General features: G+C 34.9%; 1 protein-coding gene and 1 pseudogene across 2 annotated transcripts; both read left to right on the forward strand.

Annotated features, from left to right (window-relative positions):
* The first annotated feature begins 17,941 nt into the window (after window positions 1–17,941).
* On the forward strand, window positions 17,942–24,410 carry LOC133880572 (putative disease resistance protein RGA3). 2 transcript variants are annotated; one of them, XM_062319548.1, is made up of 2 exons: window positions 17,942–18,308; window positions 22,421–24,410. In XM_062319548.1, exons 1-2 carry the CDS (start codon window positions 18,006–18,008, stop codon window positions 24,359–24,361), a joined length of 2,244 nt encoding a protein of 747 aa, XP_062175532.1. In that variant the 5' UTR covers window positions 17,942–18,005; the 3' UTR covers window positions 24,362–24,410. The 2 variants fall into 2 exon arrangements, with proteins under 2 accessions (XP_062175532.1, XP_062175533.1); XM_062319549.1 differs by having other exon boundaries at window positions 18,170–18,308; window positions 22,407–24,410.
* A 56-nt stretch (window positions 24,411–24,466) lies between these two features.
* On the forward strand, window positions 24,467–26,021 carry LOC133879072 (rac-like GTP-binding protein RAC2; annotated as a pseudogene).
* Window positions 26,022–27,421: the final 1,400 nt, after the last annotated feature.

A 27,421-nucleotide genomic window follows, 5' to 3' on the forward strand; every position in this document is an offset into this window, starting at 1 on the left:
GTTGAGGAGGGGCCATGGCCTTCTCTCTCTCTCTCATTGCTCCACAATAACTTCCATTATCCGTTCCATATACTAGTTAAATATTATTTAAATTAAATGTTAGAGAAAATAAAAATTTATTTAAATATTGTTTCAAACAAATTATAGACGAAAGAGAAATGAAAAAAAAAAAAAAAAAAAAAAAAAAAAAAACTTTTTTTGCTAAAATAATGCTAAGGGAACCAAAACTACTACCCTGGATTGGTTCCATTATGTTTTCTTGGTTTAGAGAATACTAAAAAAGCTTATTGCACACAATTTTTTAAGAATTTTTTCTATATTTAAAAAAAAAAAAAAAAAAAAATTAGAAAAGCTCCAGCTAATGCTCTAATCCTCGCTCTAGCTCATACACATTTTTCGTAACTTTGTAGCTAGCTGTTAAGGGAAAATAACTATGCAGAGCGCGCGATGAATGACGCCATCATGCGTTCCTTCTCTCCAGGCTCACACGAGGTCGGTTTGGACTACGAAGCAAGGGAAATTTCTAAATGCCGACATGCTCCAACACTTCCACTTAACTCCTTCCTGGATCTGGTAACAATTTTAGCTTCTTGGGAGATTAGTTTGAAGGATTTTGTAACAATTTTCTCGGAAGGGAGGGGGAAGCATTTTGAAGCATTTTTGCATCGTGAAAAACGGTTTACCTTCTTCCAAATTTCTTAAAGACAATTTTATTCACATTAAAAATAATTTATATTTACCAAAATATTTCATCCATCGCAAAAGGCTAAACATAAGGAAATTTTCTTTTACAACGACTTTTCAAATCAAACCAAACGGGAGCATTGATTGGTGGCTAGTGAATCTTGGATTCTGTGCGTGGAATGCCTTCAAAATGCATATATATTGTTTGTACGTAATTTTCCTTGTAGCAGTTAAAGAGAAGGAACACATTTTGTTCCCTGTGGTGAGGCCGGCTTATCATCCATGATCTCTCATTGATGAAGGGCTCATAAAATCTGTTACCCGAGAAGGCAAACCAGAGTAATTCTTTCAGTACTCCTCAATCGTCACTGTCAATGTATTTGGATTCATCTCTTTGTGATACTAGAGATATTATTAGTTATTTTGGTTCGATATTTCCATGCTTGTTTTATGTTTTTTGGATTATTCCTGATTTCCAATGGTGAAACCACCATTGTTTTTTAGTTTTGGTTTCTACCTTATTGCACCCTTTTTTTTTTTTTTTTTTTCCTTTCCTTAGATTAGTCCGGTAATTAATGTCTTCACTTTCTTGTCTTTCAGCACAAATGTAGAACAGGGAACAACAGTTCTTTTTTATCCAGAACAGGGAGCAAACAACTGTTGCTCTTGTTGCTCTTGAATACCGCCAATATCTTATGCCAACACTTCTTTGCTCTCAGCGACAAATTAAAGATCATGGAATAAGCTTTAAATGAGCATTTTGTTTCCAAATGCTGTGTTTATCTTGTTTCTACTTGGGTGGGTGCTCTATATTAAGGACTAAGCTTAACTGCTTATGAACATTTTGTTAACTCACCACTTATGCCAAAGACTTAAGGTGGTAAGAATAGGTAAATTTAATCGCTTAGGCATTGTGAAAAAATAAAGACTCTTAATTGTTGTGTATGTGTGATCAATTGTGCAACAAAATATTAAATGCAGAATTGAAATAAGATAAATATTTTGTTGACGAAGTGAAAATTCTTATCAAGAGAAAAACTACTCCGAGGCAACCAAACCAAGGAAATCCACTAACAGAATACAAAGCAAGTTACAATGCAGTGATACTCACATAACCTGATGCAGTAGTCATACCACTAACTATAACATGTACCTATACGTAAACGTCTCCCAACCAAACCTCCTATCTGTAGGGGTCTTCAATAGGTTTCTTTAACTTATGGCTCTTCCCTAAGTTATACTTCAATAATCAAATCACACACAAGAAACAATTCTAAGAGAGCTAGCTGTGTTAGAAATAATCAACATATTATTTAATCTAACATGCGCAGCGGAAAACGAATAAAACAAGATTCAGGCTTACCTCTAGCCATATTTGCTCAAGCGTCTCCACGATCCATCTGAAGAACAAGAAAGATTATTTGAAGGATCTTCTAACCTATGCCTATCACTGTATTGCCGTACTGATGGTGTACACATGCTGTTTATTTATAGGCTAGGTCAGGGACCCTCAAATATGGTAAGTACCGTATTGTTCCTCCCATCAAGGAAACAATATTATTAATTGATTTTAAATCAATTAAACGATTCCATTACGGTAATCTAAATTAATTAAATTACCTAACCGTAATACCGTGTATTATATTTATAATAAATATAATAAACACTGTATATGTGGCATATATGCCATATATGGAGACAATATCTAACATTCTCCCACTTGGCCTTTATGACACATGACTTTATGGTATTAGGTTCCTTAATTTGACCAATCACTTATGGAATCCTCCCACTCAGATAAGAAATGTTTCACACGAATCATGGCGGTAAAACCATTATAAAATTAGGTCGTCCCTTCCATGTATCACGATGTAAAACACTCCTTACATGAGTACCTTATGGATAATCAAGCTTTATGAATGAACTTCCTATAAGTCATTCGGGTCCAACTTTATTTATCCTCATGGATAAAATAACAAATGTGCACAAAAAATCTTTATTATAATAACTTTATGTCTATAGACCAACAAAGAGACAAACCAAGCGAAAAATGAATTAATGAGTTTCATATATTCCGCATGACTTTATTCTTTCTTTACCGGTAAACTTTAAGTCATGGGATCCGCAATCATTAATTCAATACTTATATGCTCAATAGACCCTTTATGTCTCTTAATGTTATCTCTCGTACTGAGATACTTGACGTCGATTTACTTCTGCTTCTACTCTTTATTCTTATAAAAGAAGATTATAGTAGAATTACCGCAGAGTATCTTTATGGTCTAACTGTAAAATCGACAAGATTGAGACTTTCAACAAAAGTCTCAACCATCATGCCTGTGTACTAAATTCATAGCACGCTAGACTTTTAGCTTTCTTGGTAGACGTAGCAACTATAGTCTGCATACTGCATCTCTAGGATATATCCTTCAATAAAAAAATATATACCCTAAAGTAGACTTTCTACTATCTACACAATCAGCAAAACTCAAATCTGAACTAACCACCTTCAAATGGAAAGTGTATCCTTAGGTTAAGTTGTACTTCTTGGTTCCTTGCATATACCGCAAGACTTTATTTGCAGCACTTTATTGACTCAATATACTTATTGTCAGTCATATGGTTATGTATAATGCAGACACTTAAAACTTTTCATCTGCCCTTATTCCAATACTTTTTGGGACATTAATCTGTATTTAATTAGTCCATCTTAATTGCTACTGAAGGTACAAATCCTTCATTCTAAATTTTCCCAAAAATTTTACAATGTAGGCCTTCCGAGACAATATTAATATTCTTTATGTCTCTGTGAATCTCTATGTCAAAAGACATAAGAGGTTTCACCCAAATCCTTCATTTCAAAGTTTTTGTGAACTTTATGTAGCAAACCAAAATCACCACTTGCAAATATAGGACTAGAAAGATTACTGTACCCCCACTGACCTTAAGGTATATATACTAATCAACAAGGTTTTCTATAAACAATAACCTTGTAAAAAGTATCTTACCATTGAGAGATCTATCACAGCCCATAAATAGAATTCTTTAATTTGCAAGCTTTCTGACTTTTATTTATAAAACCTTTTGATTGTTTCATGTAAACCTCGTCTTTAAGATCCCTATTTAGAAAAGTTGTTTTCGCATCCACTTGATGTAGCTCTAGATCAAAAAATAAGCTACTAATGCTATGATCATCTTGATGAACCATCCTTAGACACTGGAGAGAATGTTTCACGATAATCAATGCCTTCCTTATGAGTAAAACCATTGGCTACGAGCCTAGCTCGACCCTTCAGCCATGGACTTAACTCTCACTTCATGGCACTGAATCTCAATGTGGAGTTTTCTCCACTCATAGCATGTGAAAACAAATTTGGATCATCTTTATGTCCAATGTTAATATCAGACTCTGGGAGATATACAACATGATCACTAAGAATTGTTGATCTCCTTATTCTATAGGATTTTCTTAATTCTACTTCCTCTGCATTTTTGCAATGGGAGAATAGACTTTTGAACCTGTTCTGTATGAGTTGGTTGTCCTAGAAATGATTGTGGCTCAGGATAATCAATCTGATTTTCCCTGAATACAATCAATCATCCTCTATGAGGAGGAGATTTGGCTAACTCTAGTGCTTTCTCAAATTTCAATTTGTGTGAATGAGCACTCCCACTAGGTTCTGCATCCTCTAGAAATTTTACAATCAACAACTCTAGGATTATATGAAGGATAATAAAACATTAAAACCCTTTAAGGTTTACTAGATAGCTTATAAAAAGATCCACTGGTTGTCCTTGAATCTAATTTCCTAAGGCGAGGATTATAAATCCTCTCTTTAGCAAGGCAACCCCATATGTGTAAATAATTTAAACTAAGCTTCCATCTATTTCATACTTTAAAAGGTGCTTAAGGACAACCTTAGATGGAATCCTGTTTAACATATACACAACGGTCTTCAAAGCTTTACTCTATAAGGGTAATAACAGATTAGTATTACTAATCATTTCCTTTTGTGTGTACCTACCTTAATACTCTATGCCTACATTAGATCTTCTGATCTTCATATTGTTTCTCTTCTTCTTCCTTATAGGTATTGAAAGCATTCAATACCTCAGCTTTAATATTTAGAAGATAGAGATACATAAACTTTATATGGTCATCACTAAAAGAGATAAAAAATATCTCTGACCATTTAGGCAGTGAGTATGAAAAGGTCAACACCTTTTAATGTACATGATCTCAAGAATCTCAAAATGCTCTCTTTGGCACCTCTAGTGGTCTTGTTGGTATGCTTTCCCTTATGCAGCCCACACAAGAACCAAAGTCAGTAAATTACCGACTTTTATTTACTGTATGGAGATATATTTCAATCTTCAAAGCCATAACCAGAGCATTTTAAATTCTCAAAGACTCTACTTTACGTCAACATCACTATGCAGAAATAAACAAATAATTTTGTTTCAAAAATTGGGACGTAGGTCAATTTTAAATAGACTTTAAATAAACCCCAACCAATATTCCACCAAAGATAAGAAAAACTTCAAGTTTAAAATAAAATTGAATTTTTTTTTTTTTTTAATTGGCCAAACTAGAAAATAGATTTCAAAAAGATTATGGAATAAAAATCATTTTTGAGGTCAAAATTATAACTGAATTTTAAAATTAACCTATAGATCCCAACAAGCTCAAATTATAAACACGTGTTATCCATTTTAAAAAGGACTCTGCATTTGTGTTGACAATGTGGATTGTTAAACCATAATCAATCCACAATATATTTGATTGAGTCACTAAAAGAGATTCACGACATACTAGATATGGAGATTATCTTTATTTTAAGTCATTTCTTATACTTCATGCAATCTTTCTTTATATGCCCTTAATTTTCCTTATTGCATGAGAATTAGGTATCTTGATTGCCATAATACTTTATTGGCACTTTATTCTCATGCTTTAAGTGTTGGACATGATTGCATTTATTGGTCCTTCCCTTGACATGAGTAATCATGTGAACACTTTATGAATTCTCTCATATCCTTGAACACACATGGTTAGAAGTTTATTTACTAACCATTTATCCTTACGTGTGTTACAAGATAAAATTTTACACTTAGAAGAGAAAATTCAAAAATAAAATGACCAATAATGACTTAAAAAATCTCAATCTTTAGGGACTTAAGCTAAACTACAATATCCTTCATTCCCATAATGGAATTAAAAACACTCAAATGAAAAAATATATTAATCTTTTTCCAGTCAGAAAAATATTACCATAAAGTATTGAAATATAAAACTACCAAAGTAGAGTAACAGAAATAGCTGCAATAACCAAGAAAATAAATGCTTTAATGCTATGAAGTAACTTTATTTTAAATTAGCCAATGCCAATTTAAATAGTAAATTTCAACCTACCTGTGGGCAAAGGTTGCATCACGCATGAAATTTACTCTTTATTAATAAGACTAAGGCAAATTCAAATATTAAAAAATAAAATTCTCCGTACCTGCGGGCAACCGAAAGAAATTTTACTTTTAATACTAAATTTGTTATCTTATTCTAATTAAGTCATAAAAATAAAAACTTCCCTGTGGGGATAAGTAATTAAATTTATGAATTAATTACAAGACGATGTTAATTTTTCTATATGAAGTTCACGTGTACGATCTTTATGCGATTATTATAAAATCGAGAAGCTGTGGCTCTCCCAAAAATCATAATAATCAATCTGCAATTTATGAACATCTAACAAAATTCTTTATGATGTTCATATGTGTAATCTTGATGTAATTATCATTAAAAATCGGGATGTTGTGGCTCCCCAAAATCATAATGATAATTACGTGTGTGTAATCTTGATGCAATTATCATCCAAATTTGGGATGCTGTGGCTCCCCAAAATCAATATGATAATTGCGACTTCATTAACATCTAACAGCTTTATAGATGCCCCCTTAATAGCCCCAGGAATATAACAAACCAATACCTAAATGGGGTAAACAGCATTTTCCAATGTGCAACCAGGTGAGTTCCCAGGAAAGTGAGGGGGGTCACTTGGACACACTTAAATCCCAAGACTTTCCTTGTCAGAACTTTTCTAGACATTGCATTCTTGGATATTACTGTAAACACACCAGCGTATATGGTATTGTTAATTATTCTTAGGTCTCTAGGCATCAAACAATTTATATATAACAATATAAATTCAACAATTAAAATATATTCCTCAATATATGTATTAAAGAAACAATAATCTTAAAATACAACACTGTAAATAATAAGTGGAATAAAACTGCAATATGAGGGCATAATAAAAAACATGGCCCAATGGTTTAGTAGGTGGCCAAGGCCCTTCACACTTGGTAAACCCAAGCTCTAAACACCATAAGGCCTAAATTCCCCTTTTAAAAAGAACTTGATGGGTTGTTGCAATGGGCTAGTGGATCTCTTTATAGGGCTGGGTCAAACCCACTTAAATGCGTTCCCTTTTTTTTTTTTTTTTTTAATTGAATAGGGCCTAATGGGTTTCTGGATTGGGCTGACCCGAATGGGTCAACCCACTTAACAACCGGGTGGGCTAATGGGTTTAAGCCCATGCCATATACCCGACCCGGACCGTATTCATTTACGGGTCGAAATCCTACCCGGTTCCTCAGCCCTTGACCCGAATTCCCAAAATTTGACCCGTATCCCATAACTCTTGAAACCCTAACCCGATTCACAACCCGACCCATCATTTTCTATATGGGTTGAAAACCCTTAAATCTGAAAAAGAAACCTAGCTGCCACCCTCCTCCACCCCTGCCGCCGCCACCCAATGCCGCCCCTTATGCGGCGACCAAGAGAGGCCGCCGCCCTGACGACCACGGCGACCCACACTGGGACAGCGGGAACGGCGACCCAAAGGTCGCCGTTCACTGCACAAGCAGCGGCCTTTCGGCCGCTGCTTAGAATGCTGAAACGGCGACCCTTGGGTCGCCGTTTACCGCAGAGGCAGCGGCCAAGAGGCCGCTGCTTGGGTGCTGGAACGGCGACCCAAGGGTCGCCGTTTACCGCAGAAGCAGCGGCCCCTTGGCCACTGCTTGGGTGCTGGAATGGCGACCCAAGGGTCGCCGTTTACTGCAGAAGCAGCGGCCTTTCGGCCGCTGCTTGTGATACCGGAATGGCGACCCAAGGGTCGCCGCTTTTTCTGTAACAGCACCCAAACGGCAAACCAGGGAGGGGTCTCAACTTGGTTTCCAGGCAGGGGCAAAACAGTAATTTTCTCTATAAACAGTAAATCCCACAGCTCAGATTCATGCATTTCTTTCACAGTATATAGACGAAAACCGCAACACTCGTTCACAGAGTATTGACAAACAATAATAAACAACAACAAATAAAATACACCGGATTAATTATCGAAAACGCATGACAAAAACTAAATGCTAAGCAACACGGCATAGAGGTTGGCTCTGATACCACATGTTAGAAATAATCAACATATTATTTAATCTAACATGCGCAGCGGAAAACGAATAAAACAAGATTCAGGCTTACCTCTAGCCATATTTGCTCAAGCGTCTCCACGATCCATCTGAAGAACAAGAAAGATTATTTGAAGGATCTTCTAACCTATGCCTATCACTGTATTGCCGTACTGATGGTGTACATAGGCTGTTTATTTATAGGCTAGGTCAGAGACCCTCAAATATGGTAAGTACCGTATTGTTCCCCCCATCAAGGAAACAATATTATTAATTGATTTTAAATCAATTAAACGATTCCATTACGGTAATCTAAATTAATTAAATTACCTAACCGTAATACCGTGTATTATATTTATAATAAATATAATAAACACTGTATATGTGGCATATAGGCCATATATGGAGACAATATCTAACAAGCTGGTCTCACAATCTTTGCTTAAACACAATCTCTTAGCACACATGAGTTTATATGATACTCCTTATAATAACACAACTTAGAGACTTTTATTTATAGGCTTCAGAAAATCTAATACAATATTGAGGCGTAAAACACTAGGCGGCGTCCGGATTGGATAGTGAACGTTCGGACTTCAAGCAACAACCGACTTCCAAAATAAGGATTCTTCAATAAACTTTAGGAATTGCGTCCAGACGTTGTAGCCCTAGCGTCCGAACGGTTGCTTGTGATCTTCACTGTTTGCAGCTACCGCAATGCTGTTTGGACACTACATCGAACAGGTATTCTAGGGTCTAGGTGTCTGTTGGGCTGTCCGAACGGTTGAGTGAACAGGTGCTCTCTGTGGTGGGTGTCTGTTGAGGTGTTCGAACATCTTTGAACACTGATGGGCGTCCGGACGTTCGAACGGTCTCAATGGAAACCGACTTTGTTTAGTTGTACCATGCGCAAAATCTTCCTGGGAACCTAGAAATTGCCTTCTTGATGCTTGTGACACTGAACCCTGTCATATTAAGGCTTTTCTATAGCTGAAAAAATATGCTTTAAATATTCTAGAAGACTCTGAATAAATACAGCATCCCTGTTTCAGCAGTACCCTGATATGGTAGTGATTTTCTCAACAGAATGCAATCAATAAACTAACAAACTCCCATTTCGGCCATTTTGAGACAAAATTCACTTGACCGGAAAAAAATACACATCCAGTCTAAAAATAATACTCGCTCTTTTTATCTCAAAAGGACAAAAGGTAAACTGAGAATTAAAACCACAGATATAAAATACTAAAATCCAAAACAATAAGGATAATAGTAAAGTGCCTCAACAATAGCTCAAATAACCATAAGTTGTAAACCAAAACAACTCAAAGGAGGAAAGAAAATCCTTAAGGAATCAAGTCTCACTGGTCCTCTGGCATCAAGTGACGGAGAGTGTTCCGCACATTGATCTGAATTTGAGCCACTTCGGCTTCTAGCTCCTGAAGTTGGGTAAGCATAGACTGAAAACCTTTAGTCACTTGAGTCTGCAAAGCCTGAAACTGGTCATCAGCAAATTGAAATTCTCTAGTCAAATGGTCTGCAAGACGAGTGAGAAGATTCTCGATTAAATCACTAGCTGGTGCAGATCTAGAGGAAGATGCTACTAAAGGCTCTACATGAGCTGGAGGAATAAGCTCATCTAAATCCTGAAACCTTTGAAATTGAGCATATGACTTCAACACAGTCTGTCGGACGCTGTGCTGGGAGCCGTTGGTTGACATATTCATGAAAAGATTTAAACATAAATAGGTCCAAAAATAACACCACAAAGAAGGATTAGGTCCTATAACGCCTCAAATTTTAAGACATAAAATATAATGTTTTAAAATAAAATTGAAGACCTAATAATAATGCAAAAGAATAAATATGAATATTTATGAAAACAAATATTCATTAATTAAGAAGCATTTATAGTTTCAATTTGATAAAAGTTTAAACAGACCTTAAAACTTTAGAACGATGGAAATAGAGTCAAACGAACTTCATTTTAGTTGATTAAAAAATTAGGAAACTCTATTTGAAGTCCTCTACCTACAATCCGAATTTCATAGTTTTTGAACTCTGTTTAGGACGCAAAACACTCGTAAAAAATAATACCCTTAATTTGTTCAAAAATTGAACAATAATAATTTGCGAGCCCATTTTATTTCTTTAAGAACTCAGCCCACATGATTAAAAGTCACCTAGCCCACACGTTACTAGAAGCGAGCCCAGTCCCCACGTTAATAATACACAGCCTAGCTTAATCACAAAAAGAGAAATTCAGTTAGAGAATTATTTAGAAGATATTATCCTTCTCTTTGCCCAGATGCTGTGTTTCTCTTCAGTACACACGTCATGCAACAGCTCACCTACCCACGTTACAACTTCTCAGCCTTTGATAAAAAAAATGACTCGTCTTCGATCTATTCTCGCACCTCCTCTTCTCCATGCTCAATCTGTCTGTTATTACAACAGCCCTTCCCTTCTAAGCTGAAGAAAACACTTCCTGTTTACTTTCCTAGCAGCAGCCCTTTAGAGTTCCAACACCTTTTCTTTACATGAAGAAAAACAGAAAAGGAGAAAGCTCACTCTCTCTCAAATCTCCCTCTGTTTCTCTCCCTCTCGGCAACTCTCTTTTCTTCTTGCAGAAAAACCAGAAAACCAACCTCTCTTCTCTCTTTTTCTGTATTGGCCAGTAGCTTAAAGGAAATTAGAATCTCTCTGCTTCTCACCCACTCGGCCTTCAGCAGGAAGGACAACAGCTCTCTCCCTCTTTCTCAACTCTCTTGCTCTCTCACGGCTCAAACCAGAAAATAAAGAAAAGAAACAAATAGAAATTCCTACACCTTCCTTTTAAAAACAGCTGCGCGTAGAAAATCATCTCTTCTTACGATCTGCAGCAACGATTCTCTTCTTCTCTTTGCCTTAGCCCACTCAAGGAAACAACAAAGAAAAATCAGAACTCTCTTGACGTAGGATGAAATTTACTAATATTTTTGGTGAAAATGGAAATAGAAAAATGTCAAAAATAATATTGGAGTAGCACAGTTCGATTAGAAGTTTAACTGTTGCAGACAATTGAAGTACAAAATGAAAGACTTGATCATCAAGACAAGATTTTATTTTATTTTTTTATTTACAATTAAGACTTTATTTCCTTTACTTATTAAGACTAGATTTACTTTATTTATTTTTTTATTTACAATTGGCAGGTCACTTTATAGTGACATGCTTAACAGACACATGGCTATAAGGTGACGTGCTTAGCTAACACGTCACTGCACTGGAGACATGTAGTGATGTGTTAATCTGACACGTCACTATTTTAGTGACGTGTCATATTGACATGTCACTAAAGGGTTTCGTTCTACAAAATCATGTCACTATATGGTGACGTTTCAAATGGACACGTCACCCAATAGTGACATATTAGTCTAGGTCATCACCTTCTAGTGATGTGTCAATTGGACACGTCAATATGTTAGTGGCGTGTCCAATTGACACGCCACTATAATAATGACGTGTCAGTTTCCTATTTGTCACTAATTATTCAAATATTAATATATTATTAAAAAAATAAATTGGTATTAAAATTTGTGATGTGGTTAATTTGACATGTCACCAATGTGTGATGTGTCAAATTAATTAACCACGTCATTACTTGGTGACGTTTAGCGTTTTACACGTCACTATTGAGTGACGTGTTAGTTTTAACACGTCACTAAAACAATTAGTGACGTGCTACAGCCTAACACGTCACCAAATGGTGACGTGTCCTAAATCTGTTTAATGTAGCCACATCACTAATTGCCCGGTTTTTTGTAGTGTTTGCAGAAGAGTTATTTTGGTGAGGTAATTTTCCTTGTAGTAGTTAAAGAGAAGGAGCACATTTTGTTCCCTGTGGTGACTGGTGAGGCTTATCATCCATGGTCTCTGATTGATAAAGGGCTCATAAAATCTGTTATTCGAGAAAGCAAACCAGAGTAATTCTTTTCACTCGTCAATCGTCATTGTCAACGTATTTGGATTCATCTCTGTGTGATACTAGAGATATTACTAGTAATTAATAGATATTATATATAACTAGAGAGTATAAACTAAACTCACACTGAATTAGTAACAATAATTCAAGATATGAAAATAATTATGTTTTACTTAGGATATCTTCATTACAAAATGAAAGTAATGCTAAAAAATTTGTAAAATTAAAGTCATAGGATAAGCACGAGATTGAAGGATGACAAGTGCCCACCCCACCTTCCACCGTCCAATCCTCCATTTTTTTTTTCTTTTTTGAGGAGCCTCCCTTCTTAATAGTGCTAGTGGACGTAAAAGTCTTCTTTGAACAGATCAATTGTAATTAAAGAACACAAAGAAGAGACAAATTGGTGATGCAGGAATCTTTCTTAGTTTTTTTATGCACAGATTCGATTCAACGTGGCCAACTGTTGCAAACTTCACAGTCCACACAACTTAATTAATTGATTAATATCCATTAAAAAAAAATTCAACATGTGATCCCTATAAAATATTGATATTAATTTTCAATATGTGGTCCCTATAAAATGTCTAAGCCTAATCCATAAAATATATACATTCTAGTTTGAATGATCCTCGCAGGCCAACTAATATTTCTTTCATAGAGAGAGAACAAAAAGATAATTATAAACTTCAAAAGTTTTTCAAAATTGAAGTCCTAATACAAGCCTGAGTCTATAATGATAAATAAAAAAAATAAATAAAAAAAAAAAGAAAAGAAAAGAATTAAAAGAAGGGGGTCAGCTACGTACTAAATGCCTTTTAAAATGATTAAAAAAAAAATAAAAGACAAATAATACAGAAGTCCTAATATGAGTCGTGATCAACGAAGATAGCCTAGAGTAGGTTCAAGGGCTGAGATTTTCACAATTAAGTGTTGGCTTGGATTGTGATTTAAAAAAGTGTATTCGAATGTTGTAATTTGGAAATACTTTTAAAAATACAGTTAAATATTTGGTAAAATCTTAAAGTAGGTTTGGGTGTTCAATTTTTTTAAATTATATTCTATTATATTCACAATTGTTAATACCGAGTGTAAAATCACATAATTTAGGAAATATATGATAAATAAGAAAGAAGAATATGGAATTAAGGTAGTTCGGCCTATGGCTTACATCTACACGCTAAATCTTTTTGTTAGCTACATCTTTCCTTGATTCATTTGATTTTACACGAGTTTTTTTTTTAAAAGAAATAGTCTGAACATTACAAGTCTCTTATACTTTTACATTAACAACAATTAATCTAATTTATCATCTTATAACTCTTGTCCTTTTAGTTTTTATAACTCTTGCCTCTTGAATGCTTGTAACTCTTATCTCGTTCAATTCTGAAACAGGAGTTTGGGAGTAGCCGGCCACCCCCGAAACCGCTTGGGGGTGGCTCAACCTTAATTTTAGGGGTGACTGATCCACCCCCATACACTTGGGGGTGGTCTGGCTACCACCCCAAGATGCCCAGGGGTGGTTTTGATCGACCACCCCTGGGTTTTTATTTATTTATTTTTTATTTTTTTATTATTTTATTATTATTATTGAGTTGGATTAAAAACGGGTTGAATTCTAACCGGTTTCTAAATTTGAAATTCAAAAACCATGCAAACAAGTTTTTGAAATATAATATAATATAATATAATATAAATTATATTGACACCCAAACATCTCCTAATTTTATTTTATTTTTTTTATCTCTTTTAATCTGTTTCTTTTTAATTCCTTTTAATAATATCTAATATTATACAAAAATTTAGGGTTCCCATATATAAGAATATTCTGAATTTTCTGGGGTATTATACATTATTCATCTAAAAGATAATTCATAGCAGTCAAATTCGTCAATGCAGAGAATAAAAATCTCTTTTATTTGTAGAAGTCTCTTTTGCATGCTTTTTTTTGCGTCCTTAAAATTACAATCAGTTCATATTGTCAATGGAGATCAAAAGCTCAATTAAAATTGCCAACTACTTGAAATTCTCTTATCTATACTAAAAACTCCTTAAAATTACTATTGCTTTAGATTGCCAACTACTTGCCAACTACCAAAAATTCTCTTTTAAAATTGGCAACTACTTGCCAACTACCAGTTAATTAATTAACCTTTTTTCTTTTTTTATTATGTATTTCTTGGGTAACATCCAAGCAAGGGAGCTGAGAGACGTGTTATAAATATATATGCGCCCAGTCCTTCCCATCTATTACGGATATCTCTCAGCTACAACACTCCAATTCAAATACAAGCATTAGATAAGCTTACAACTGATACCAAGCACGCGGAGCTTGTTTCAAACCATATAAAGCCTTTTGGAGACGACAGACATGGTCTGGAAACTGAGGACGAGCAAACCCCGGAGGTTGAGACATATATACTTCTTCAGATAGCAGACCATGTAAAAAGGCATTCTGTATGTCTATTTGTTTAATAGACCAACCAGATGAGAGAGCAATGGAGAGAACCAAACGTACCGTGGTAGGCTTAATCACTGGGCTGTAGGTTTCTGAAAAATCAACACCAGCTTGTTGATGGAACCCTTTTGCGACCAGTCGTGCTTTGTAACGATCTATAGAACCATCGGCTTTCCTTTTGATGCGGAAGACCCATTTGCAACCTACCAAATTTTTGGCTTTGGAAGCTGGAACAAGACGCCATGTGTGGTTCTTCAGTAGTGCATCAAATTCGGAATTCATTGCCTGTCTCCAATTTGAATCAGTGGAAGCCTGAGAAAAACAAGTAGGTTCTGTGATACTAAGATCACTTGTGGCAGTTAAAGCATGAGTTATGGGATGAAGGGAAGTACCATCGTTGAACACTTTGGGTTTGAAGATATTATTTTTGGCTCGTGTGAGCATGGGATGAGAATTAGGAGGTGGATTTGGATGAGATAACAGGGGAGATGACACAGCAGAATGGTCAGACGAAGGAGATAAGGGAATAGGAGAAACAGAACTTTCTGGAGGTGAAGAAAGTGTTGGGCTTGGTGTGGAGTGAGATATATTTGGATGAGGGTGGGCTAATGGAGGAGTTGAAAAAGAGACAATGGGCTGGGTTAGAACAGGATCAGAAGTAGTAGATCCAGATTGTAGTGTGTTGGTGGATTGAAAAGGAAAAATGAATTCCTCAAAAAGAACATCACGGGAGATATATAAACGACCGGAATTGAGATTGAGACATTTGTAGCCTTTGTGACGTAGGCTGTAACCTAAAAACACACACTGAGCTGATCTAGGTTGGAGTTTGTGGGAATTATAAGGACGTAAATTAGGCCAACAAGCACACCCAAATATACGCAGATTTGAATAATCTGGAGGAGATTGGAAAAGCAATTCATAGGGTGATTTGTTTTTCAAAAGATGAGTTGGGAGACGATTTATTAGATAACAAGCAGTTTGAAAAGCATCATCCCAGTGAGTTAAAGGAACATAAGCATGAGAAAGTAAAGCAAGACCAGTTTCGACAATATGCCTATGTTTACGTTCGACAGCCCCATTTTGTTGATGTGTATGAGGACAGGAGAGACGATGAGAAATTCCCATATTTTGTAAAAGTTTGGAGAGGGAACGATATTCTCCTCCCCAGTCAGATTGAATTATTTTGATTTTTGAAGAAAACAAACGCTCAACATTTCTTTGAAATTGAAGAAAAATAGCACACACATCACTCTTATTAGACATTGGAAACAACCAAGTATATCTGCTGTAGGCATCCAAAAAAGAAACATAGTATTTATTGCCATAAGTAGAAACCAAAGGAGAAGGTCCCCAAACATCAGTGTATATCAACTCTAGAGGATGATTAACACGTGTTGAGGATAATTGAAAAGAAAGTTGTTTGCTCTTTGACATGTGGCATGCAGGGCAGCTCACAGGAGCATTATTTGGAATAACAGGTAAATGAAATTTAGAGACAACTTGAGAACAGATACGAAGGGCTGGATGACCAAGCCGTGAATGCCAATTTCCAAGGGAGGTGCGTTCGCCAACCAGAGCACAGGGTGCACGGAAAGGAGAAATCACAGAGCTATCCGGAAACTGACTGGAACGAGAAGAAGAAGAACGGCAACTGGGAGGGGAGGAGCTGGGCGACACGGAGGAGGGAAGCTTGTACAACCCATTATCATTCAGGCCTTGAAGAAGAATTCTCCCCGAGCCCTGTTCCTTTACCAGAAAAAACCAAGGATGAAACTCAATGTAAGTATTAGTTTCAAGAGTGAATTTGTGCACAGAAAGTAGATTTTTGGTGATTAAAGGAACATGTAAAACATTCTGGAGAAGGAAGGAAGTAGTGGGTGAGGATAATTTAGTGGTACCAATGTGTTCAATCGGTAATCCATTACCATTGCCCATGCGAATTTGGTCTCCTCCAGAGTAAGACTCGGCATTGATGTTCAGATTTGCAAGATCTGAGGTCAAGTGGTGAGTCGCGCCAGAGTCTGGATACCATGCTGAATCGGCCGGAGTATGCTGAGATGCGAAATACACCTGTGGAGAGCCGTGAGCTGAAGAGTCACGCTGGAATGAGTTGTCAAAGCGATGGTAGCAGTCCAGAGCATCATGACCGGGCTTGTGGCATACTTGACAGACCTGCCGGGATGCATTGGAGGTAGGCGGAATACCTCTTCCACGCCCCCTGCCTCGGGAATTTCTTCCATATGAGGTGTTTGAGAAATTTCCCCTTCCAGAAGAGGGAAAAGAATGACGACCACCACGGCCTCCACGGGAAGAGCCACGTTTAGCAGCAAAATTGGCACTCCCATGTGTGGTGCTTCCTGTCGTGAGATCAACAGCAGGTTGATTTTGTTCTAGGCGTTGTTCATGAGCAAGAAGATGCGCATAGAGTTCCTCCACGGAGAGAGGATCCACCCGAGTGGTCACGGATGTGACAAAGGAGTCAAAGTCACTGCCTAGTCCGCCAAGAAGAAAAGACGAAGCCTCAAATGGGTTCAAAGGCTGATCAACGGCTGCGAGAGTGTCCACAAGAGTAGTAAATTTGTGGAAATAATCAGCAACAGAGGAATTACCTTTCTTTAAGGTAACTAGTTGATAGTGAATCTGCATGGTTCGAGCTCGAGCTTGCGAGAGGAACATGCGTTCAAAAGTTTCCCAAACCTCTCGAGATGTGACACAGTGTACCACATGGGTGATGAGATGTTCATCAATTGAGGAGAGAAGAGCTCCAAGAATCAGTTGATCCTGGAGGTGCCACTGGATATACTCAGGATTGGAAACAGTGGCGTTGTCGACAGTAATGGTTTGGGACGGAGCTGGAGTGGAACCATCAACATGGCCGAAGATACTAACCCCCTTCAATTGAGGTATGATCTGAGCACGCCATGTACGATAATTGTCCTGTTTCAGTTTGTGTTGAAAATTGTTGTGAAGGCTATGTAGAATGGGTGCGGAAGTGGGTAGGACAGTGGAAGGAGATGGGGGGACCATTGAGGAAGCGGGAGGTGAACCAGATGAAGAAGAAGATGCCATAGAGTTAAACGACGTTAGTCACTATAGGCTCTGATACCATGTGATAAAATGTGGACAATTCAAATATGTTTTCTGCCTTGCTTAATCAAGCTTAGGCTGATTGTATTTATAGATGAAATGTAACAAGATTACAAAACAGAATAACAACATAAAAGAGTTATACATGAACTCAATGACTTATCTTAGATAGCTATAATATTTGAATTTTAAACTGATTGAAGATCTATCAGTTGTAAGCTTATCTAATGCTTGTATTTGAATTGGAGTGTTGTAGCTGAGAGATATCCGTAATACCATCACACACCAAACTATCTTCATTCGATTCTCTACCCTTTTTAGCATTCCTCCACTCACCATCAAAAAATGGCAGAAGGGGTTCTCTTCAGCGTTGCTGAGGGAATCATTGGGAAATTGGGCCCTCTGGCTTTCAAAGAGATCAAACTACTCTGGGGGGTCAAAGATGAGCTTGAAAAGCTTAAGAACACCGTTTCCGCAATCCAAGCTGTGCTTCTGGATGCGGAGGAGCAACAGGTTGGGAGCCATGCAGTTGCAGATTGGCTGAAAAAGCTAGAGGATGCCATGTATGAAGCAGACAACTTGCTAGATGATTTCTCCACTGAATCTCTGCGGAGAGAAATGATGAGCCGTGATAAGATGGCAAAAGAGGTACTCGATCTAACACTCTCAATACGTTAGGACTAGCTTTGTTATTGTACAAATTTTTCAACATTTTCTAAGATATATAATAAAATGCATGGATTTAAAACTGTTAGATAATATATAAAATTGTACGATTTGATTGTAATTGATTATAGTCATATCAGAATTGAATGTATATTCAATTCTGATTTGATTAATTTGATCTTTTCTCATAACTTTTTGTATTATCTCTATATTCATATAAATAATGATCATTTGTATTGTAAATTTATCAAGAAAAATAAGAGCATAATATAGCCCTTTGGGCTTGGATTCGGCTTACATGTTGTTATTTTTTTAACATGTATGTTGTTGTGGCGTGTCTCTCATGGAGTAGAGAATAAGTGGAAAGCATTAATGAAAATGACACATCATGTGAGAGGGAAATCATTAATGGTCTTAAATGCTTTTCACTTACTTTTAACTCCCTAGTAGATACGTTACAACAGAATACATGCTGTTAAAAAAATAACAACATGTAAGCCTGATCCTTAGGCTTTACCATGTAGACGCAGGTCATAGACCAAACCACTTATAAGTGTTTTTGTTTGTATTTTGGATATTCTTTAATATAGTGATCATTTTTCAGATTTGACAGCCCCAAAGTGGTTTTTTCCTTTAATGTGTTTAAAGGATTTTCCACTTCATCAACAAAATTTTGTGTTGTGAATGTGCGATTATTTTTTTGATTGTGTTCTACATGTTGTCTTTATTCAATATTTTTAATTTGTAATAATTATTGCTTGTATTGTTGTTTGTGGGGTTAGAACTAGGAGTGTTAGATGAGCCCAACTGCTCGCAAACTCGGATTGACTTGACTTAGCTAAACTCGATTAAGTCTTGGTTTGAATAATAATTGAGGTGTTTTTCAACACAATAATTTGCTCGAATAGTAAACGAGACATATCGACTTGGCTCGTCTTGAATAAAGCTCGTGAGCTTAGCTTGTGTATAAGTTTGACTCAACTCGTTGAGCTTGAATCTTTAGCTCTCTCATATATGTACATATATGTGTGTATATGTATAAAATAGATTTTATAAATATAAACGTGTATATTAGTTATTAAGTAATAAGTATGAGATATTATAAAGGTCACTTGAACATGGGTGCGCGCGCGCACACATATAACCAATCATTTGTAACTATAAGATTCTATAATTGCAGTGTATAATAATATGTAAGACGTATTATTTAATATATTAGTACTACTTAATATGTTAATACTAGTTACTAATTATAGGAAAAATATAAAAAAAGCCCCTTAAACTAATATTCAATTTTAGAATAGCCCCTGAATTTTTAAGTGCACTAATGTGACCCATCAAGCCACTAAAGTGTGTCAAAAAAAACCATTTTTGTCAAAATATTCTTATAACCTAAAATAAAAAATGAATAAAAAATCTAAAAAAAACTATTAATATAAAACTAAAAAGTTAAAGAAATTAAAGAAATTAAATTTTTTTAATTAAAAAAAGGGAAGAAAATGGGTGGATCAATAACCACCTCAATTAAAAAATTTAATTTTTTGAGTTTTTAATTTCTTTATATATATATATATAACTAACATTGACACGTGTCGTTATTTTATTGATGTTAACGTAGCACGCTAATTGAAATGTTTTGACGGTATTTGACTACATGGAATAATTTAATTTTATAAATATATATTTTTATATTTGAGTAAAAGTGACACATTTCATCATTTTTTTGGTGTTGACATTGACATTTACAGAATCTGAGAAGCATTTTGAAGGAATTTAAGCACAATGACTAAATTGTTATTTTTTGCCTACCTTGAAGACTTTTGAATTATTTTTTGACAAAAATTTCCTACAAACTAGTTTGTAAGAAATTGCATACAACCCATACATAAAATTGACATGTGTCCCTTGACATGTGACAAACACATGTTATTTTAATATAATGTGCTTCTCACATGCTATTTTAATAACATTAATAGAAAAATAAGTGATTCTCACATGTTTAAATGACACATGTCACTCTTATATATGTGTTGTATAAAATTTTTTACAAACCGGTTTGTAGGAAATTTCCGTCCAATATTTTTTATTCCGCAGTGATAAATTTGTATTTTAAGCCAATCACATGGATTGATTTTACATTATTTTTGTTTTTTTTTTAAAAAAAAAAATTCAGTTTTTTTTTTTTCTTTTAAAAATAAAAGAGAATAAGGGTATTATAGGAATATTTTGATAAAAGTGACATTTTTGACACATTTTGATAGTTTGATGGGTCATATTAGTACACTTAAAAATTCAGAGGCTATTTTAAAATTGACTATTAGTTAATCAAAGGACTTTTTTATATATTTCTCATAATTATAATATGTTAGTCTTATATGTTACTAGTTAATATCATAATATGTTACTACGAAAAATGAACATTTTTATTTAAATAAATACTTGTTCCATTTTATTTCTATTTATGAATTTGTAAAACCATTTTAACTTAGAAAATCAATTATCTTCCGGTGCTTACTTAAGAAGATTCTCGAAAAAAAAATAAAATTAAGATTACTTTTCTGACTTGATCGATATAAGAAGATTAAAGATAAAGAGAACATTTCCCACATCTTTTTCAATTACCGTAGCAATAAACCTTCCAATTATCACGTGAAAAAATAAAATAAAAAAATGAAAAAAAAATATATTTAAATGAATAGAGAGAGATTTAAAAAGTTTATTGTGAGATGCATTTAAAAAGTAGTTAGTTAAACTTAAAAATTAGTCAAATTTTAGCTAAATAATAAAGAGTTCATTATGAATGCTGTAACTAGTTTGCCAATTCTAAAGCTATATAAACAAGCTAGCTTAAAAAATATAAAATGCTAGTTTTGGGCGTAATTAGTCTAAAACACCTTTTTAGGCCTATATTCTAATTACAATGGATCAAACACACTTCTCTAAACATGTCTAACAATTTTTCTAAAATTAATTCAAATCAGTAGCTTTTTTCTTTTTTCTTTTTTTTTTTTTTGTAATTTTTTGGGAAAATTTACCATTAATTAATTAATTTTTAGTTTTGTCCTCCCAAATTTTAATTTTAATTTTTTTAATTTTCCCTCCCAAATCACAAATGCTAGTTCCGCCCCTGTTTTTGAAGATGTTGATTCCAGCAAGTCATCAAATTAAAATCTACATGAATCACTATGTACTTATTGAGATTTTACAAACCAAGTTATCATTTTATGTAAATATCAACACGTGAAATCCAATTGGCCGGTGTGATGAAGAACATTGATAATCCGACAAAGTTTTGTGTGTCTAATGTTTATCATGATGCTAAAAACACAACCATCTCATGCAAAATCACATAATTAATTGATATAAACCGATCACATAAGCTTAATAAATAAAACACATAGTTTCATCAAAACTAAAACTAAAACACTAAACTTTGCATAAACAGCTAACAAAATTGAAATAATCACACTTGGGATGTAAAGAATGAAAGTGAAATGCGCGCAATTTATTGTGTTTTGCTTAGCCCTAGTGTTTTGTTTCCAATTTATTTTTTAATTGAGTTTAAAAGTTTACTTATTTATTTCTTCATTTAATTTTTGTATTTTTTTTTTAAATAATTTTAGGAATATTTTGGAAAGTTAAATGCAAAAGTAGCCACACATGCAGCAAACATGACTCCTTTTCCGTCCAAATGTTTTTTTTTTTTTTTTTTTTTTTTTTTTTTTTTTTTTTTTTATGTCTATATGCACAAGTAATTATTAGGATTTGAGTCCTCATTATGGATTTTATTTAGGGCTTAAAATTAAACTTTGGACAAAAATACCTCCAAAGGGGCAGTTAGGGTAAAATTTCTTTCAAAATAGTTTCAAACATTTAATCACATGCAATTCACTTGTCAAAATATGATTTGGATTGAAATAAAACACTTAGAATTAGAATCTGATGCAAAACAATGCAGCATGTGGCCAGGTTTCCACTATATCTAGGGTTCTTGATTTCTTTTTTAATAATATGATTAATAGTAAAAATGTCACATTAATGAGTTTGATCCATATAAACTAGATTGACCTACTTTACAAGGTTGGATGTTACAGGTACGCATATTCTTTTCCAAATCAAACCAGCCTTTATATGCTCTCAAAATGAGTCATAAGATTAAAGTGATAAGAGAGAGGTTAGAAGCCATCAACTACGATAGGAGGAGTTTCAACTTGGAGGTACGACCTGTAGAGACACGAGTCGGGAACAGGGAGAGGGATAACACTCATTCTTTTGTACCTGCAGAAGTAGTTATTGGTCGACAAGATGATAAGAAGGCAGTTATAGATTGTCTACTAGACTCCAATGTTGAAGAGAATGTTTCAATCCTTCCAATTGTTGGCATCGGTGGATTGGGAAAGACTACATTGGCCAAACTTGTTTTCAATGATGAGCAAATCCAAAAACATTTTGACCTCAAAATGTGGGTGTGTGTATCGGATCCCTTCCATGTTAAAAATGTTGTTGAAAAAATCTTAGAATCTGCAACAAACACGAAACAACCAACTGTTGAAATGAATACACTAGTAAACTCTGTTCGAAAAGAAATTGATGGAAAGAAATACTTCCTTGTGTTGGATGATGTGTGGAATGAGGATCATGAAAAATGGTGTCGCTTGAAAGAAGTGCTAATGGGTGGTGGAAGAGGCAGTAGAATATTAGTGACTACTCGCAAAGAAAGCGTTGCAATGACCATCCGCCATGAAAGCGTTGTAAGGATTATCGGGACAGTTCAATCATATGTCTTAAGGGGTTTAGATGGAGAAGCGTCATGGTCTTTATTTAAGCAGTTGGCATTTGAGAAAAGAGAAGAGCCAAAGAATTCAAGCATCGTAGCAATTGGGATGGAGATCCTAGGCAAATGTTCAGGTGTCCCTTTAGCCATAAGGACAATCGGAAGATTACTAAGCTCCAAAAATCCTGAAACAGAGTGGTCGTCTTTTAAGAACAATGAACTCTCAAAAATATCTCAGAATGAAAATGACATCTTACCAACTCTGAAGCTGAGTTATGATCAACTTCCTTCACATTTGAAGCACTGCTTTGCTTATTGTAGTTTGTTTCCAAAAGATTACAAGATTGATAAATCAACATTGATTAAGCTCTGGATGGCACAAAGGTTTATCAAGTTATCGGATCAGAACCGATGCTTCGAAGATGTTGGCCATGAGTATTTTATGGATTTACTTTGGAGATCATTCTTTCAAGAAGCTGAAATGAATACGCTTGGTGACATAATTGGATGCAAAATACACGACCTCATGCATGATCTTGCCATATTAGTGGCAGGGTCGTTGATCACCATGTTAGATGATAAGGAGACATCCATTGATGAGAAAACTAGTCAAGTATCAGTTGCTTATCATATAAGTAGCAGTTCATCTCGAGTTTCAACTTTATTGTGTAAAGCAACTAGGATGCGAACATTTATTTGCCTTAGCAACGAGAACTTTGAGGCTAGTATTGATTGTGATGCAACCTTTTCAAGTTCCAAGTTCTTACGCGTGTTGGATTTGCATGACATAAAAACTTTGCAAAATTTAAGCTCTATTGGGAAGCTGAAGCATTTAAAATATCTTGATCTTTCTACAAACTCAAAAATAAAAAAGCTGCCTGATTCTATAACGAGATTGCAAAATTTGCAAACACTAAAACTCTCCCGTTGTAAGTTACTAGAAGAATTGCCGAGAGACATTAAAAATTTAGTCAACCTCAGGCATCTTGAGATAGATATATGTTTGGGATTGAGTTATATGCCAGTTGGATTGGGGCAACTGACTAACCTTCAGACGTTATCCGCATTTTATGTCGACTCGGGTTCTCCCTCCAGACATAGTGATAGTGGTGGTTTACAAGAACTAGGCGGATTAAATAAGCTGAGAGGAGAGTTGGAGATTGTAAATCTGGGACATGGGAAAGGTGTTGCGTTAGAATGTAAGGCTGCGAATCTGAAGGAGAAACAACATCTTAGTTTTTTGCGGATATGGTGGAAATAAGTTAGGTTAGATGATGCCAATAATTCGGATGAAGCGTCATTGGAAGGCTTGGAACATACAAAAGAGTGTGTCTTTCGTCAAAGAAAGCTGCATGGTTCTACAATTATGCAGCAACTAGCAAACAATTGTGCAAGTATCTGATTCCTTATGTAATTAAATTTATATTAATGAATGGGGTTAATCAGAATAGCTTCATTTGTTTTGGATGTTATTACTTTAACTACATAAGCATGGTATTACTTTCATCTTTGAAGTGATCTTATTTTCTAAGGAAGCTTAGCACACCACAGAGTTATCATCTAGCCATGGACAATTAGATATATGAAATCTATGAAAAAAAATCATAAAAATCCAGAATTTTGTTGTCACAAACATAGGCTTCCTGTTGACTTGTCAGAAAGCTCTTAAATTGATTCGAAAATTGCAATTCAAACAATTGTAGATATGAAGTTGACAGCTATAACCTGGTGATTTAAACAATGCTTGGAATTCCTGTACTAATGGAGGTTAAAAAATACAGAGACGAAACCTTGCTAGGAGGGTGAAGGAAACGAAGCGTAGTTCAAAAATGAGCACGGCAAGTCATCAAGTGTGTCACAGTTGGTGATGGAGCTTTTGGAAAGACTTGCATGCTCATATCTTATACGAGCAATACCTTTCCCACGGTATGATTGATGATGTTTCATTATGAATCATACAAATCCAGCTTTAATATGTACGATTAAGAATAAACTCAGTCTAACTATACTAGTAATTATATTATGATATCTTTTTCCTTCTTCAAATTCTTATAGGATTATGTACCCACTACGCTCAACAACTTTAGTGTCAATGTCGTGGTTGATGGTATAGCACAGTTAACCTTGGACTATGTGGCACTGCTGGTAAGTAATTGCTTCATGGGTGTAATCAATTTGTTGCTATTACTATGTCTGAGAGAGTTTATCACTTTGGTATTCATATTATAGACTCGAAAATTGGTAAAAATTAGACATCAACAACTTGAATTAGATATTTGGTTTTTGTTGGTTTTTTTTTTTTCAACCCCACACCCTTTACATGAATACAGGACAGGAGGATTATAACTGGCTGAGGCCTTTGAGTTACAGAGGTGCAGATGTTTTCTTGTTGGCCTTCTCTCTCATCAGCAAAGCCAGTTATGGAAATATCTCCAAGAAGGTTTTTCATCAAAACCCAATAACATTTGTTCTTAACTTCTTTAGTTAATTTATGGGTAATTTTCTAATATCAGTCTGACACATTTATTTTTTAGCTTCCAGTGAATTCCTGAGCTGAGGCATTACACCCCAACTGTGCCAATAGGGCTTGTAGGAACCAAACTTGGTATGGGTTAATTTTACTACTCGAAACATATTAATCTTGAGTAGCCAATTCAAGCCGATTTAAATTTAACCATGCAAGTTTGGATATGATTTGTTGCAGATGTAAGGGAAGAAAAGCAGTATTTGATTGATCATCCTGGCGCTACATCAATGATCTTGCAGTTGGCTGCTGTATGGAAATCAGGGTTGTCGACCAAAAGAGGGAGTGGGAAGATTCATATACTAATGATATGAAGGGTGATTGAGATACAAAATGATATTTAGTCCAGATTTTCTTCTACGGGGACTCGATGTTCATAATTCTTGCTTGTTTTGCACCTTTGCTATGTCCATTTATTGGCGTGTATTAATCATGAGGTAATTTATTGGCGTGTATTAATTTGAAAATTCTTTTAATTTAATCTATTAAACTAATATCTATTTCCAAAGCGAGTAATTTGAATGACATCTATTGGTTTAATGAACTGAGTTTAAGATATGTTTTTCTCAAATGTATATGGAGAAAAACTTATTTATCCTTCATTTATTCCAAATTGGGAAGTAATATATTCCATTTTATCATCCTCTTTTACATGTTTCTATTTCTATTGAAGTGAAGTGTGGTTTAGGGATAGATTCTTCTCTTCTCATCAAAGTAAACATCATCAAAGTGCCCTTTGGTGTTTTAAGAATTAGTCTTTTCTTTGGAAAAAAAGTATGAATCTCTTAAATAATTTTGTATAGTTGCAAAAGCAATTCCTTCTTTTTTTTTTAAAAAAAAATAAAGATAAGTGGGAGCAATTCCTTCCAAAAAGCTTTGTTGTTTTCTCATAAAGAGTTTTTCTCCGATTAACAAAAGACTTTTAAATTTTCTAAGGTAACAATATATATAATATATATATATATATAGTAGAGTTTTAAAAAAGTTTAACCTGTCTTTATGAGCAAATTTGTTTAATCCAAGTATAACATTTAAATTTTTTTTTAATGAATAAGTAATCAATAATATTACTGACTAAACAACAAAAGTACAAACAACGTCCTACAAAGACAAACAACACAACACAACCAAAGCAAAAAATAAGCCTAGTTACAACAAATCGAAACCAACAAAAAGGCTGGTATTAAACCAGTACAATATCATCTACATTCCAATTAATGCTGACATTTTTCCTAGGGATTTGATTGCTGCACTACATGGGCACAACACCCCCTCACATGAGGGTGAGCCCCACACACTGGTCCCCACTCTCATGTGAATGGGTGTTGTGCCCATGTAATAAATCTAACATTTCCCTTTTTCCTATTTTTTTTGAATTTTCCTTTGCTTGAAATCTGGAAACGAACTTTCCAAAAAATCATCTTTAAGATCTACTCCTCTAAAGTATTACATTTAAATTGAACAGAGTATCTGTTCAAATTGGGGAAAAAAAATGAATGAATACATTGAATTGGATTTCATTAGGCAAACTATACAAACAAATATTTAAAGCTACAATCCGATTATTAATAGTCATTCATGGTGTACCCAAAAATAATTTCCCAAACGACTCTCTAAATTTCATTCTCTTTCTCAATGTGCAAATCATAACTTTGACATCAAAGTGTTCTCTCACCGGCCCATCCAAGGAAGTCACTCGTGCTTGTTTTCCTTCTCTTTGCAAATGTCATCGACCCGGAGTATGATGTCCGGTCAATTGATTCATCAATTAAAAATAAATGTATTTACTATTAAAAT

This window comes from Alnus glutinosa, chromosome 10, assembly GCF_958979055.1.
Source record: "Alnus glutinosa chromosome 10, dhAlnGlut1.1, whole genome shotgun sequence".
Taxonomy (NCBI): domain Eukaryota; kingdom Viridiplantae; phylum Streptophyta; class Magnoliopsida; order Fagales; family Betulaceae; genus Alnus; species Alnus glutinosa.

Bases quoted from the DNA above. Each gene is read 5' to 3' on its own strand.
- LOC133880572 (XM_062319548.1), top strand. From the start codon at position 18,006: ATGGCAGAAGGGGTTCTCTTCAGCGTTGCTGAGGGAATCATTGGGAAA. The intron at 18,309-22,420 runs GTACTCGATCTA...TGGATGTTACAG, and splicing joins GTGATAAGATGGCAAAAGAG to GTACGCATATTCTTTTCCAA.